Genomic DNA, 13,482 nt, shown 5'->3' on the forward strand with positions numbered 1-13,482 from the left:
CCAGAGGGCAGGAAAAGCTGTTTTTCCCCTCTCTAGGCATTGAATTGTGGATATGGGCACTCATGCATGTACGATACTGCACACGCATGCTTTTTTGGCACCCGAGAGAAAACAGGTTCGCCATCACTGATATAGACAAACCATCATAGAATCAGAGAGATATCAGGGAAAATCTCAAAGCTCTAGGCTCTGAGAAAGAAAGACACAGCTGACTTCCTCTTAGCTGACTGCAACATCACCTCTTAAAGCAGTAGTGTGCTAATTCTTTTAACCATACATTTCGGGCATACATTTTGGCGGGACCCAGGGGAAGAGCCTTCTCTGTGGTGGCCCTGGCCCTTTGGAACCAACTCCCCCCAGAGATTAGAATTGCCCCCACCCTCCTCGCCTTTCGTAAACTTCTTAAAACCCACCACTGCTGTCAGGCATGGGGGAACTGAGATATTCTTTCCGCCTAGACCTTTACAATTTACGCATGGTATGTCTGTATGTATGCTTGGTTTTTATAATAAGGGTTTTTTTTAGTTATTTTAGTATTGGATTGGATTGTTACATGCTGTTTTTATCATTGTTGTTAGCCGCCCCGAGTCTATGGAGAGGGGCGGCATACAAATCCAATAAATAAACAAATAAATAAAATAAATAAATAAGTTACATGGAAACCCAACCAGTTATACACACAGTACTAACAAATTCCAATATCTGACTTCCATTAAAACCTTCAAACTTACCCCTGGCTTGCTTCATTGAGCTTCTGCCTTCTGAGCGCTGCTTGGATATTTTGTATAGCATCCTATCACAGAAAAGCATTCCAGATGTGATTCTTACATTTTGCATTACAAAGCATCATTATTTATGGTCTCAGACATCTTTAGTCATGCCTAAGAGGTGCCATTCTTAGTACCCTTCAGACTCCTTGCAACAGCCATTGCAAACAATATAATATGTGCTGTTAGTGTAGAAGGAAGGTAGTGTAAAGCAGACCTGCTTCTCCCCAGATCTTATACATAGCATCAGGAGTGGGCTGCAAAAATTTTAGCAAGGGGTTCTCTGCCTAGCTGTTAGGTGGGCTTGGCCATGATGGGCGTGGCCCAGATGGCCTCTTGATCATGGTGTGAGGGGATGTTTTTGCCCTCTTCAGGCTTTAGAGGCTTTCTTCGAGCCTCCGTGTTGTAGTTAGCTCTGGCCCAGCTCCTGCCCCAAGGAATGTGCAGGTGGATGTGGGGGAGAAATCCACATGCCGCAGGCCTGTTTTGCTCCCAGTAGAATCTGACGATGATGTCTCTTCTGACCAAGGAAGCGTGAGTGACAGGGAAGAGGGGAGTTTGGCAGACAGCCCAGGAGATCAGTCATCTGTATCATCCCTGGATTATGAACAAGAATTAATTACACATCCATGCATGCGTAGAGTGATGCATAGGAGGCAACAACTGAAGGATTATTACAAGAGAAAATTAGGCCACCTGTGGTTGGGTGGGGCTGCTGTAATTAGTGCTACAGATAAAAGTGCAGCCTGGTGTTTTAGCCTCATGGCAGTTTATCCGATTCATTGTTTCGTCAAGATTGTGATTTTTGCTATTCAGGATTGTGTGTGTGGACTCTCTGGACTTTAGAATTGGGCTCAATTTCCCAGTTATTGGGTGAGAAATTGGATTGCATTTAACCTATGCCTTGTGTGTACCAGAAAATCCCTTTGACATTTAAAAAGGGAGCTGTTTCTGGTTTTCTGTTTATAAAAACTTTTGGGTTTTCCTTTTATCGTGTGGTGTGTGTCTTCCTGAACTAATTACCCTGTAATTACGGGCGGTTGAGACACGCTGGCAGAACACTCCGGGAGGGTTAAAATGCCCTCACCAGGTTCCTGAGGCCCTCTGGAGAGCAGAAATGGGCCCATTTCTGGCCTTCCTGAACTTCCAGTAGGCCCATTTTTCACCCACCCCAAGCCTCTGCATGTGCCCTGCACTTACCTGCCTCCAAAATGGACCATGTGGGGATTCCTAGGAGGGGTGGGGTGGGCAAGCAGGGCCAGCAGGGATTTCAGGTTCTCTGAACTACACAGAATCTTAGCCGCATGAATCCCAGTGGCCGATTAGGTCCCACAGAGTTGGCCTTCTCCGGGTCCCGTCGACTAAACAGTGTCATCTGGTGGGACCCAGGGGCAGAGCCTTCTCTGTGGTGGCCCCGGCCCTCTAGAATCAACGACCTCCAGATTCGAACTGCCCCCACCCTCCTCATCTTCCACAAGAGCTTCAAGACTCATTTATGTCACCAAGCATGGGGGGGCTAATCCCCCCACTGACTTGTAGCATTTGAGTGTGGTGTGATTTTTTAAAATTTATTTATTTTGTCCAATACACAATACACATTGAAGAGAATACACATTATTAGATTTGTTACCATGTACTGTTTTTATCACTGTTGTGAGCCGCCCCGAGTCTACAGAGAGGGGCGGCATACAAATCTAATAAATAAATAATAATAATAATAATAATAATAATAATAATAATAATAATAATAATAATAATAGATTGTTTTTAGTAATAATGAGTTTTAACTTGTTCTTTTTTAATATTAGATTTGTATTATATTGTATTATTGTTATTGTGAGTTGCCCCGGGTCTTCGGAGAGGGGCGGCATATAAATCTAATACATAATAATAATAATAATAATAATAATAATAATAATAATAATAATATTATTATTATTATTATTATTATTATTATTATTATTATTATTCCCCAAACTCCTGCAAACCCTCAGCAGCCTACCCTTTCCTAGAATGCCCATGATAATAACATGCAGGGCAGAATAAACATATTCTTGAATTTTTATATACTGTTTTTACATTTTTGATGTGTGATTGTGCAGTGCCCAGAGTCTCTCTTTGAGGGAGGTGGGTGGTTTAGAAATATCATCTCATCTCCATCTATAAATCGGGCCCCAAATAGGTCATGTCTGCTTTTTCAAGGTCAAATACGAAGCATCGTTTGCTAAACTTACCCTTATTTGTATTTTTAGAAACCTGTTTGAGGCCTCGAGTTTGCCTGCTTCTGCCTGCAAAAGTCATGAACACAAATTATTTCACTATAACTGTTCATCAGTAAATATTTATCAATCTTTTATAATATCAGAGTCTAAGAATAAAAACAACAATGCCTTTTTTTTGTATGGTGATGGTACACTTTATGCTTCCTGTTTTGTTTTTTGTAAAATTCTAAAAAAAATCAATAAAAATATATTTTTAAAAAAACAACAAAAAAACAATGCTATTGTCTTCAATAAGGGAGCACTTTTGTAGAGTGGTTAAGGCACCAGAGCCTCAGTGCAGTGGTTAGAGAGCTGTACTGCAAGCTATTTCTGTGGATCACCGGCTGCCAGCAGTTTGGCAGATCAAATCTCAGTAGGCTCAAGGTTGACTCAGCCTTCCAAAGTCAATAAAATGAGGACCCAGATTGTTGGGGGCAATATGCTTACTCTCTGTAAATTGCTTAGAGAGGGCTGTAAAGCACTGTGAAGCAGTATATATATAAGTCTAAATGCTATAAATTGGATGATATGTGTTAGATTCGCACGTAAATGAAGAGGCAAGTCACAGCAACAATTCAGCATCTCTAACTGAAACTAATACCAGTATGCTGCAGGGAAGCTGCTTTTAAGGGCTTCCCTGAAGCCTGCTAGCCACTGACAATAGTTTATTTCTCCCACCACTAGATTAACAAATGCAAATAACAGCTACGTACGTCCATACATAAGACCATGGGATCTAGTTCCATCTTAGGTTCACCTTAGCTTGTGCTTAAAAAAAAATCTGAGCCTTTTTCTCAAGGAATCAAAGATTTTATGAAGTTACCCACTGTTCCCTGGTTTAGATGCTTGTTTACAAACAATCACATTTGGACTCCTTGTTAGTTATATCTAAACCTTCATTTCCATGTGAGAGAAGTCTTTGTTTGTTTGTTTGTTTGTTTGTTTGTTTGTTTGTTTGTTTGTTCATCACATTTATATGGCTGCCCATCTCATGATAAGTGAGATGGGCTCGTGATAAAACAAATAATATATATAAAAATCATTATTAAAGTCCTTATTAAAATACAAAAACCACGAGGGACAAAATATTAACCACAATAGTGGACCCATCATGAATCACTAGTCCCCTGAGACCCCCAGACGAGATGACATACTCTGCTCTTGGGGTCTATACAGAACATTAACAGGGATATACCTAACCTCACCTGAAGGAACCTTTGTGGATTTTGTATTGATCTACATGAGAAAAGGCATTATGAAAAGATGGCAATGGCCTGCTTCTGCACAAGGATAATATATATAATGCTCTCCTCTTACAGTCATGTACACTTATATACAATCCAGTATATACACAGGGAGATCATAATAGTACAGAGTTATATTTAGGCTATCAAATCCATACCCTTACTCAGTGCAGGAAATCAAAGCATCCCCAAAAATTGTCTGGTCTTACAATAAAACTATAAAAATAATATAATAGCAATAGACTTACATATATACCTCTTCAGAGTGCTTTACAGCCCCTCACCGCCAATTGGTTTATAGAGTCAGCATATTGCCCCTAACAATCTGGGTCCTGATAATAATTAAATTAGTAAATCCAAATCTAATTTTTCAATTTAAATGTAAATACTAAAGCAATAAGCTCAAATCAATTGATTGCAATTTTTTATAATTAAGTCCCAAATCCTGGAAGAATTCAGATTTTCACCTCTTTCCTAAGTGAAAGGACCCAATTCCAAAGAAGAGTAGCTACTGTATAGAATAGTCTCAGAAAGTTACACTCCATGGATTAAACTATTGTTTGACTAAACATAGCAGTCTGTTTCTGAATAAAGACTGATTTATAAACTATGGTGACTTAGTGTGAACAAAGGCATTGTTCATGTGTGTTTCCGCAAATCATAATTCATTATTTTTAAGATTGAGCTACAGTATGTGGCTAGTTAAGAATGGAACCATAACTAAAGGAAGAATCGTGGAATGAGTGAATCTCAGACTTATCTGGGCAGGCTTTTCTTGTAAATAGAAATTTTATTGAATATATAAATATTTAAAAAGACATCAAATATTTTATCAAGTGAATACATCTTCAATTGCATTTATGTCTTATAGTACAAGACAACACATATCACATCATATAACATAACCCTAACCCTCCCACCCTCCCAAACTGTAGCTCAATACAGTTCTTTCCTTATATGTTTTCATGGCCTGTAACAACAGCGGGTGTTTTCCACTTTTAAATGTAAAAAATAAACATCAGCAATATAGTATTAATAATAATTAATAATAATAATTTATTAGGCTTGTATGCCGCCCCTCTCTGAAGACTCGGAGCAGATTACTTAGCGTTATAGCAGTGGTTCTCAACCTTTCTAATGCCGCGACCCCTTAATACAGTTCCTCATGTTGTGGTGACCCCCAACCATAAGTCTAGTGCCAATTATCCCAACAGAACTTTAAGCGGATTGGCAGGAAGGTCAGAGGGACACCCCCACTGTAAATGCCTGATTGGTCAGATTGTAAAAATAGTTCCAAGGTGCCAAAATAGAAGCTTTTGTTTTTTCCCCATGGTCTTAGGCGACCCCTGTGAAACGGCCATTCGACCCCCAAAGGGGTTCTGACCCCTAGGTTGAGAACCACTGCATTATAGTCTGTTCTAGATCTAATTTTAACTTTGTTTAGAAATTCTAAAATCTAACACCATAATATATATTATTTACCGCTATTCTTTCTCCTATTATCAACCCAGATGTAAAATTCCTCCCAAGTATCGTAGTAACATGATTGGTCATTGTTTTAAAGTTCTTGTGTTAATTTGTCTAACTCTGCACAATCAAGTATTTTTCTAATCATGTCTCTCTCCGTTGGTGTGTCTTCTTTCTTCCAGTTTTGTGCGATACATATTCTATTTGCTGTGATTATGTGTTGTATTAGATAATAATTTTTTTTGTATTCTTAGGTCTTAGAAATTGTGGCTTATTGTTAGATCTAAAAGAGAATCTATGAATCTATGGCACACGTGCCAGAAGTGGCAGGCAGCGCCCTTTCTGTGGGCACACAAGACATCACCCCAGTTCAGTTCCACTACACATGCCCACATGCCTCCCACTGGCCAGCTGTGCTTCATATCTCTGCCACGCAGGTGCAGGAGATGGGCGGGGGGGCTGTGTGTGCATGGGGAGGGCAGGGAGCATACGGGGGCATGTGGGGAGCTCCATGTACATGTGCAATGGTGGGGTGCACACAGGCGGTGGGGAGAATGCATGGGGCAGAGCGCATTTACAGGGGCCACATGTGCATTACATTTTGAGGGTTCAAGTGTGCATTCAAAGCCCATGCACACATGCGCTTTGGGCATTTCATCCCCAAAGGTTTAGCCATTACTGGACTATAGTATAAGGAGTCCTAGGTGCTCTCTGCACCTGGTTGTTCTCTTGCAGACATTCCATTATCAAAACTAGGTTACATGGAGAGCACCAAGGATCCTCATTTTAAACCTGAGCTACAAATAATCTCCTTTATCAGTACAGTAAGCCCTCACCTATTGCTGGTGTTACGTTCCAGACCCGGCCGCGATAGGTGAAATCCGCGATGGGGAATTTATCGACTGATAGTACTTATTTAAGTATTTATATTGTAATTGTTTGGTAAGTTTTCATTGTTTTAAGTGCTTATAAACCCTTCCCACACAGTATTTATTTGAGATACAGTATTTAAATACAGTATTTACAATTTTAGATATACAGTGATCCCTCGGTTAGCGCGGGGGTTACGTTCCAAGACCTCCCGCGCTAATCGATTTCCGCGTTATACTGGATGCGGAAGTAAAAACACCATCTACGCATGCGCGCCATTTTTTTCATGGCCGCACATGCGCAGATGGTGGAGTTTGCGTGTGGGCGGCGGGGAAGACCAAGGGAAGGTTCCTTCAGCCGCCCAACAGCTGATCTGCTCCGCAGCGCGGAAGCAGCGAGGAGCCGAAGATGGGGTAAAGGCAAAGGGGAAACCCCATCTTCGGCTCCTCGCTGCTGCCGCGCTGCGGAGCGGATCAGGTGTTGGGCGGCTGAAGGAACCTTCCCTTGGTCTTCCCGCCGCCCAGGCAAAGGGGAAACCCCAAGATCGCTTGCCGCTTGCCGCTTTGCAGCTTGGAGCCTTGCTTCGCCTCCTTCGCTGCAATAGGCAAGCGGCAAGCGATCTTGAGAAAGAGAGAGAAAGGAGGGCGACTTGCCAGTCCACGCCCCCCTGGATGAACAGCCTCGCATGGCCCCAGCGCCGGGCTCCGCTGTTGCCTCCGCCCCCATTCGGCTCTGCAGCTGAGAGGCCTTCCCGGCAGAGCCCTCCCCAACAGCTCCCGCCGCCAGCGCAAAAAAGAAAAGAAAAAAAAATCCCCAAAAGAGGCAGGCACAAAGCGGGGGCACAAGGGGAGCTGCCCGGCAGAGGTTGCTTTTTTTCTTCTCGTGGGCAAGTGGAGGGGGGGGAGAGAGAAGGGAGGAAGAGAGTGTGAGAGAGGAAGAAAGAGAGAGAGAAATGATAGAAAAAAGGGGAGAAAAAAGAGAAATGAGAAAATGATTGAAGCATAGTGACAGGAAAGAAAGAGACAGAGAAGTGACTCTTGGTGATGACGTATGATGTCATCGGGTGGGAAAAACCGTGGTATAGCAAAAAAACCGTGGAGTATTTTTTAATTAATATTTTGTGAAAAACCGTGTTGTAGCGTTTCGCACTAATCGAGACCGTGCTAATCGAGGGATCACTGTATATTTTTTGAAAAACCTGCTGATCGACTTCCTCAGAAATCCGCGAACCAGCAAAGATCCGCGAATGATTTTTCTCATTAATATTTCTTGAAAACCCGCGATGAAGTGAAGCCGCAGTAGGTGAAGCGCGATATAGCGAGGGACTACTGTAGATGGTAGTTTCAAAGCCCTGAAGCATCGTATTTCTAATGACCGAACTGAAACTTCTTGTCTTACCTCTAATTCTTTCACGGTCTTTTGTTTAATGTTTATAATGCCACTGAAAGTCATCGTGTTTTTAATTTCTTTCTCAACTGCTTGAATTTCCTCCCATTTCATAATGATTTGGCACCTCAGAGATCTCAGCAGCTCAGCACTGGTTCCTTCTAACCCTACTTTATCGCCTTCTTCCTTTTCTGCGGGTGCAAAGAGAGGACAAGAACTGTGACTGAGACATTACATGAAAGGATTTGCTGACAAGGGCAGTCAATGCAATACACCTCTAGGGGAGGACAAGACAAATCTTTCATTTGACCAGTCAACTTTAAGGTCTATGGGGCATGCAATATATATGTCAGCAGATTGTCATTCCACACAGTCTTATGACTTACCTGTTCCTCTTCTGTCAGCCTCGCTCACCCAAAGTTGAATTTCCAATTTATTTCTAAGTCTAAAATATGGGGTGGGAGGAGAGGAGAAAGAAACCTTTTATTAGATCCAAGCAAGTTGCATGGTTTTTCCACTCAGTGAAGAAGGGGAAGAGCTGACTGTAGGAAATACCATGACTAAGTTTGACAATGACAGTGCAAGAATTGGCTCAGCTTTGCATGTAGTTACTCTCGCCCCCCCCTTTTTTTTTTTCCTTTCTGAGCAGAAAGGTATCCAAACACATTTATGTCATGATGCCCTGACTGCCTGGCAAATACCATGTGCAAGATATAATTTGAGGGAGGGAGGGTGGGAGGGTGGGAGGGAGGGAGGGAGGGAGGGAGGGAGGGAGGAAGGAAGGAAGGAAGGAAGGAAGGAAGGAAGGAAGGAAGGAAGGAAGGAAGGAAGGGCCATACAGTCCATATCTTCAAAAACCCAAATACAAATGGCAATGGCAAACTGTCATTATCTGCTTAGAAAAAGATCTGTTTAAGCATAAGTTGGTTCAAATATACTGCTCAATAAAATAAAGGGAACACTCAAATAACACATCCTAGATCTGAATGAATGAAATATTCTCATTGAATATTTCATTTGCACAACTATTCCATTTGCACAACAGCATGTGAAATTGATTGTCAGTGTTGCTTCCAAAGTGGACAGTTTTATTTCACAGAAGTTTGATTTACTTGAAGTTATATTCTGTTTTTTTAAGTGTTCTCTTTATTTTTTTGAGCAGTGTATACATATGACCAAAAAAATGAATATGAATATAAAAAAATGATTTAATTAGCTAATATGAAAGAATGAATGAGTTTATGAGAGGTTCTGAAAGAAGGGCAGACTTGTTTGATGGGAGGTTATTTTTTATAGAGAGAGAATCAAATGTGCATCTTGGGATATGAATCATGTGGGAAAAGTTGTTGGAGGTAAAAAAAAAAGACCAATTGACATTTCAATAGTTAAAAATGATATACAAATTACAAATCAAGAGTGGCCTGGATAAATTTCCTGTAGTAGAAGAAGCCTATTAAAAGTCTGATTAATTTTGTAAGGAGATAGAAAGAAAGAAAAATGAAAAGAAATAAAGTTCTAGAGCATGGCTGTTAAACTCATGGCCCATGGGCCACATGTGTCACACACTGGCCCTGCTCATGCCCGGTTTAGTGAAGGGGGGGGAAGTCCCGATACATCATGTGATGCTGCCACAACAATGCACGTTTCACACCCCTATTCTGGACCATTATTTGAAGGGACCAAAAGATCAAGATTGATAAGCTAAAAGGAAGGAATATAAAATTGTTTTATTTGATCAAGAGTAGAGGCCATTTGTGTGTGTGTGTGTGTGTGTGTGTGTAAAAAATAACATTTAACATATGTTTTTAGATTTAGATTTCTAGTTGTTTCTTATTTTTCTTTTGTGAGCCACCCTGAGTCTGAGGAGAAGGGTGACATAAAATCTGAATGAATGAATGAATGAATGAATGAATGAATGAATGAATGAATGAATGAATGAATGAATGAATTCCATAGGGCTTTCCAATACTCGCTGTGTGGTTTACAAATGTCAAAATACTGCCTCCAACCATCTGAGTCCTCATTTTAGCAACCTCATCCTACTGACCTCAGAAGGATGGAAGGCTGACTCAGGATTGAACTCCCGAATTAGCTTGCAATACTTCATTCTAACCACTGCACCACCAATCTGCTCATGGGCTATTTGAATCCCACTGAATTTGATATAGTTTAAGAAGAAAAGGTGTCCAGTGCATTTCATAGTTGGAAAGTGATAAAGTTTATTTCTATGCATGTTGTTACAAGTGAGTAGCTGGTAGTAAATTGCTTGGAACAAAAAATTAGGCCCATTTTCTTGACTTCAAAAATAATATTGTGCAATATATAAAGATCTTATATAAGGACCTTTCTTGAAAAATGCATTTTAAAATTCTGGCTTCTCATTTTCCTGATGTCATATAAACATTGCACGTTTACACAACTCACTCTTCATTTCTTGCTAAAGCCAATTTGCTTTTCTGTATCAGGTCCTGTATTGTCTGTCTGCTCTCTTCTATTTCATGAGTCATCAACATTCTTTTCTTCATGCCTTTGACTTGCTTTTGCAAGGTCTTGTTAAAAAAAACACACACACACCACCAAATGAAGCATTTAAATCATAAAGAAAGGCAAAACCTATAGCAAAGCAAAGCTAAGATTTAGTTTACAATCAAGTTGGGAAATCTATAGATTAATGCTATAGATCAGGGGTCTCCAACCTTGTCAACTTTAAGACTCATGGGCTTCAACTCCCAGAATTCCTCAGCTAGCAAAGTAAAGCTGGATGAGGAATTCTGGGAGTTGAAGTCCACGAGTCTTAAAGCTGGCAAGGTTGGAGATCTGTGCTATAGATAATGCTGCTATAGATAATGCTGATGTTCAGTCCTTACTTGCAGCCTGTAAAGTCAATAAGAAAGAATCCTGGGATTTACCACTCAAGGACATATTGATTACTACTTCCTCAACACCATAGTACAACTTTCTTTTCATTTTGATGGAAGAATGTAAATCAATAATATTAGGTTCAATGCTTATATAAAGCTATCATATTAAAAACAGAACGAAAGCATATTCCAAGATATGACAGTTATTATGCATCCCCTAATACTCAGACAAAAGTTCTGATCATATTTAGTGGGGAAACAATACTGTTTACACCCAGAGGGAATAGGTTCTCATTTGTTGTGCCTCGTTTCAGTGCCGAATATACTTCATTACAAAATGAAGCATTCAAAGCTTAATGTCTGCAATGATGTATGATGATTTGAAAGGACTCTCAAGACCGAATTAAGGAACATTTCCCTCTTATATGGAAACATGCATGTAGTCATGACCAGCGAAAGGCTACCAAAATTTTTACTATCACACTGTGGGCGTGGCTTATGCAGGATACCCTGCATTTTCTTTCAACATCTTTCAGTACAAATTGGGTGCTCTGGGTTGGAACTCCATTTTCGCTACCCCACTGCGTCCCCCCGCCCGGTCTGGGCAGCAGCCCACCCCCGGTCATGACACAAAGCATCAAGAGGGGTTTTCTTAACAGAAGGTGTAGAACAGTGATGGCGAACCTATGGCACGGGTGCCACAGGTGGCACGCGGAGCCATATCTGCTGGCACACGAGCCTTTACCAATTTCACCTCCAAAGTGCATGTGTGTGCCAGCCCGCTGATTTTTGACTCACACAGAGGCACTGGGAGAGTGTTTTTGGCTTCCAGAGAACCTCCAGGGGGATGGGGGAGGATATTTGTACCCTCGTGTGGCTCCAGGGAAGACTTTGGAGCCTGGGGCAAGCGAAACATGAAGCTACTGGGCCCACCAGAAGTTGGGAAACAGGCCATTTCTAGCCTCCAGGGAGGGCAGGGGAAGCTGTTTTCATCCTCCCCAGGCATTGAATAAAGTGTGGGGGCGCTTGCACATCTGTGATAGTGCACGAACATGCTCTTTTGACAGCCGAGGAAAAACAGGTATGCCATCACTGGTGTAGAAGGTATAAGACAGTGGTGGGTTGCTACCGGTTCACCCAATTCAGGCAAACTGGTAGTGGTGTTAGTAGGCTCCGCCCACCCACCTGGATCATCACAGACAATCTGCGCATGTGCGGAAGGTTCTGCGCAAGTGCAGAAGCACCACGCTTGCACACATGTGTTCACAGTTCTGAATAAGTTAAACCCACTACTGGTGTACAAGAGCCTGGAAGAAAGATAGACTAATACCTGTGATTATTTATGGAGACAAAAACATTAGCTGTGCTGTGTTTATGTCCGTGTGCGCATGGAGGGAAGGAGGGAGACAGAGAGAGGGGGAAAGGGAAGAGAGAGAGAGAGAGAAAGACAGAGAAAGAGCTGGTACACATTTTTAAAAACTAGTTACAAATGCAGGACACCTTGAAATGCCACATGGCAAGATATAGACTAAACTGAAAGACGAAGTAAAGGAGAGGACTGTTCTTTATGCAGTGTGGAGGAATAATTTTTAATGATTCTCCAACTTAGTCAATTTCCAGGAAGAAGTCTAAACAATTGCATAAAGGTGTCCCTCTAATGAGAGCAGTTTCCAAAAAAATCTCACTAAATTTGTGCAAATTTGTTGACCTATCCAGATTCCTAAGAGATCAGTAAGGGGCGAGTACAAGTGCACTAGAGTGCCTTCCGTCCCCTGTCCTATTGTCTCCTATATCTCCTATACCTTTCTTCTATTCCTATATCTCTTCTTCTATTCTTTCATTGATATGTTCTATTACTATACCTTCTTTTCTATTATTTTTTAGATATATTTTACTATGAATATCTCCTCTATAACCTTCATCATGTATTTTACTCTGTGTGTGTGTGTGTGTGTGTGTGTGTGTGTGTGTATGTGTATGAAATAGATCTATCCTAGTCTCCCTTAATTTTCAAATTCAGCTTAAACATTGTGACACATACAGATAGAATTGTCGGCTATCAATAAAATTAACTGCCTTGGAAATGGCCCTGGGTTGGGCCGAGAGGCAAAAAAGGAGCTGTGATGTTCCTTCAATATACCAGGGTGATTCGACACAAAAATGTAACCCTTCCCTGGTACAGAGCTGAAGGGATTGGATACTGTAGCCTAGAGGATAATTCTCTGCCTTACAAGGCAAAGGTTGCAGGTTCAAGTCCCAGTGGGTATGGCTAGCTGATGAGGCCAAAATAAGGCCGAAATAGATCTATCCTAGTCTCCCTTAATTTTCAAATTCAGCTTAAACATTGTGACATATTTATATATATATATATATATATATATATATATATATATATATATATATATTAAAATACTCATTGTGTATTGGACAAAATAAATAAATAAATAAATAAATAAAATAAAATAAATAAACTGTTCAGCCCCTTCAGTTGGATACTATAAGGCAAATGCACTAGTAAACAGAATCTATTAGCTATAGAAGGAAATCCAGATCAAGGATGAATATGGATGATATAGTCTCGGAAGCTGGGGACATCGAGAACATGATTTGTGACCCTAAGGTATTC

At 40.9% G+C, this 13,482-nt stretch overlaps 1 protein-coding gene across 4 annotated transcripts in view; it reads right to left on the minus strand.

Moving 5' to 3' along the window:
- The window catches only part of C1H6orf118 (chromosome 1 C6orf118 homolog), a 31,656-nt gene that overhangs the window by 6,806 nt on the left and 11,368 nt on the right, over positions 1-13,482 (minus strand). For all 4 annotated transcript variants that reach the window (XM_070733829.1, XM_070733828.1, XM_070733826.1 and 1 more), the window contains 5 exons: positions 10,420-10,544; positions 8,382-8,440; positions 8,008-8,186; positions 3,002-3,055; positions 732-793 (listed from right to left, as the gene is read on the minus strand). In XM_070733829.1, coding sequence (XP_070589930.1) covers positions 732-793; positions 3,002-3,055; positions 8,008-8,186; positions 8,382-8,440; positions 10,420-10,544 — 479 coding nt within the window. The remainder of the gene's footprint in view (positions 1-731; positions 794-3,001; positions 3,056-8,007; positions 8,187-8,381; positions 8,441-10,419; positions 10,545-13,482) is intronic.

The sequence above is a fragment of the Erythrolamprus reginae genome, chromosome 1 (assembly GCF_031021105.1).
Source record: "Erythrolamprus reginae isolate rEryReg1 chromosome 1, rEryReg1.hap1, whole genome shotgun sequence".
NCBI classification, from domain to species: Eukaryota; Metazoa; Chordata; class Lepidosauria; order Squamata; family Dipsadidae; genus Erythrolamprus; species Erythrolamprus reginae.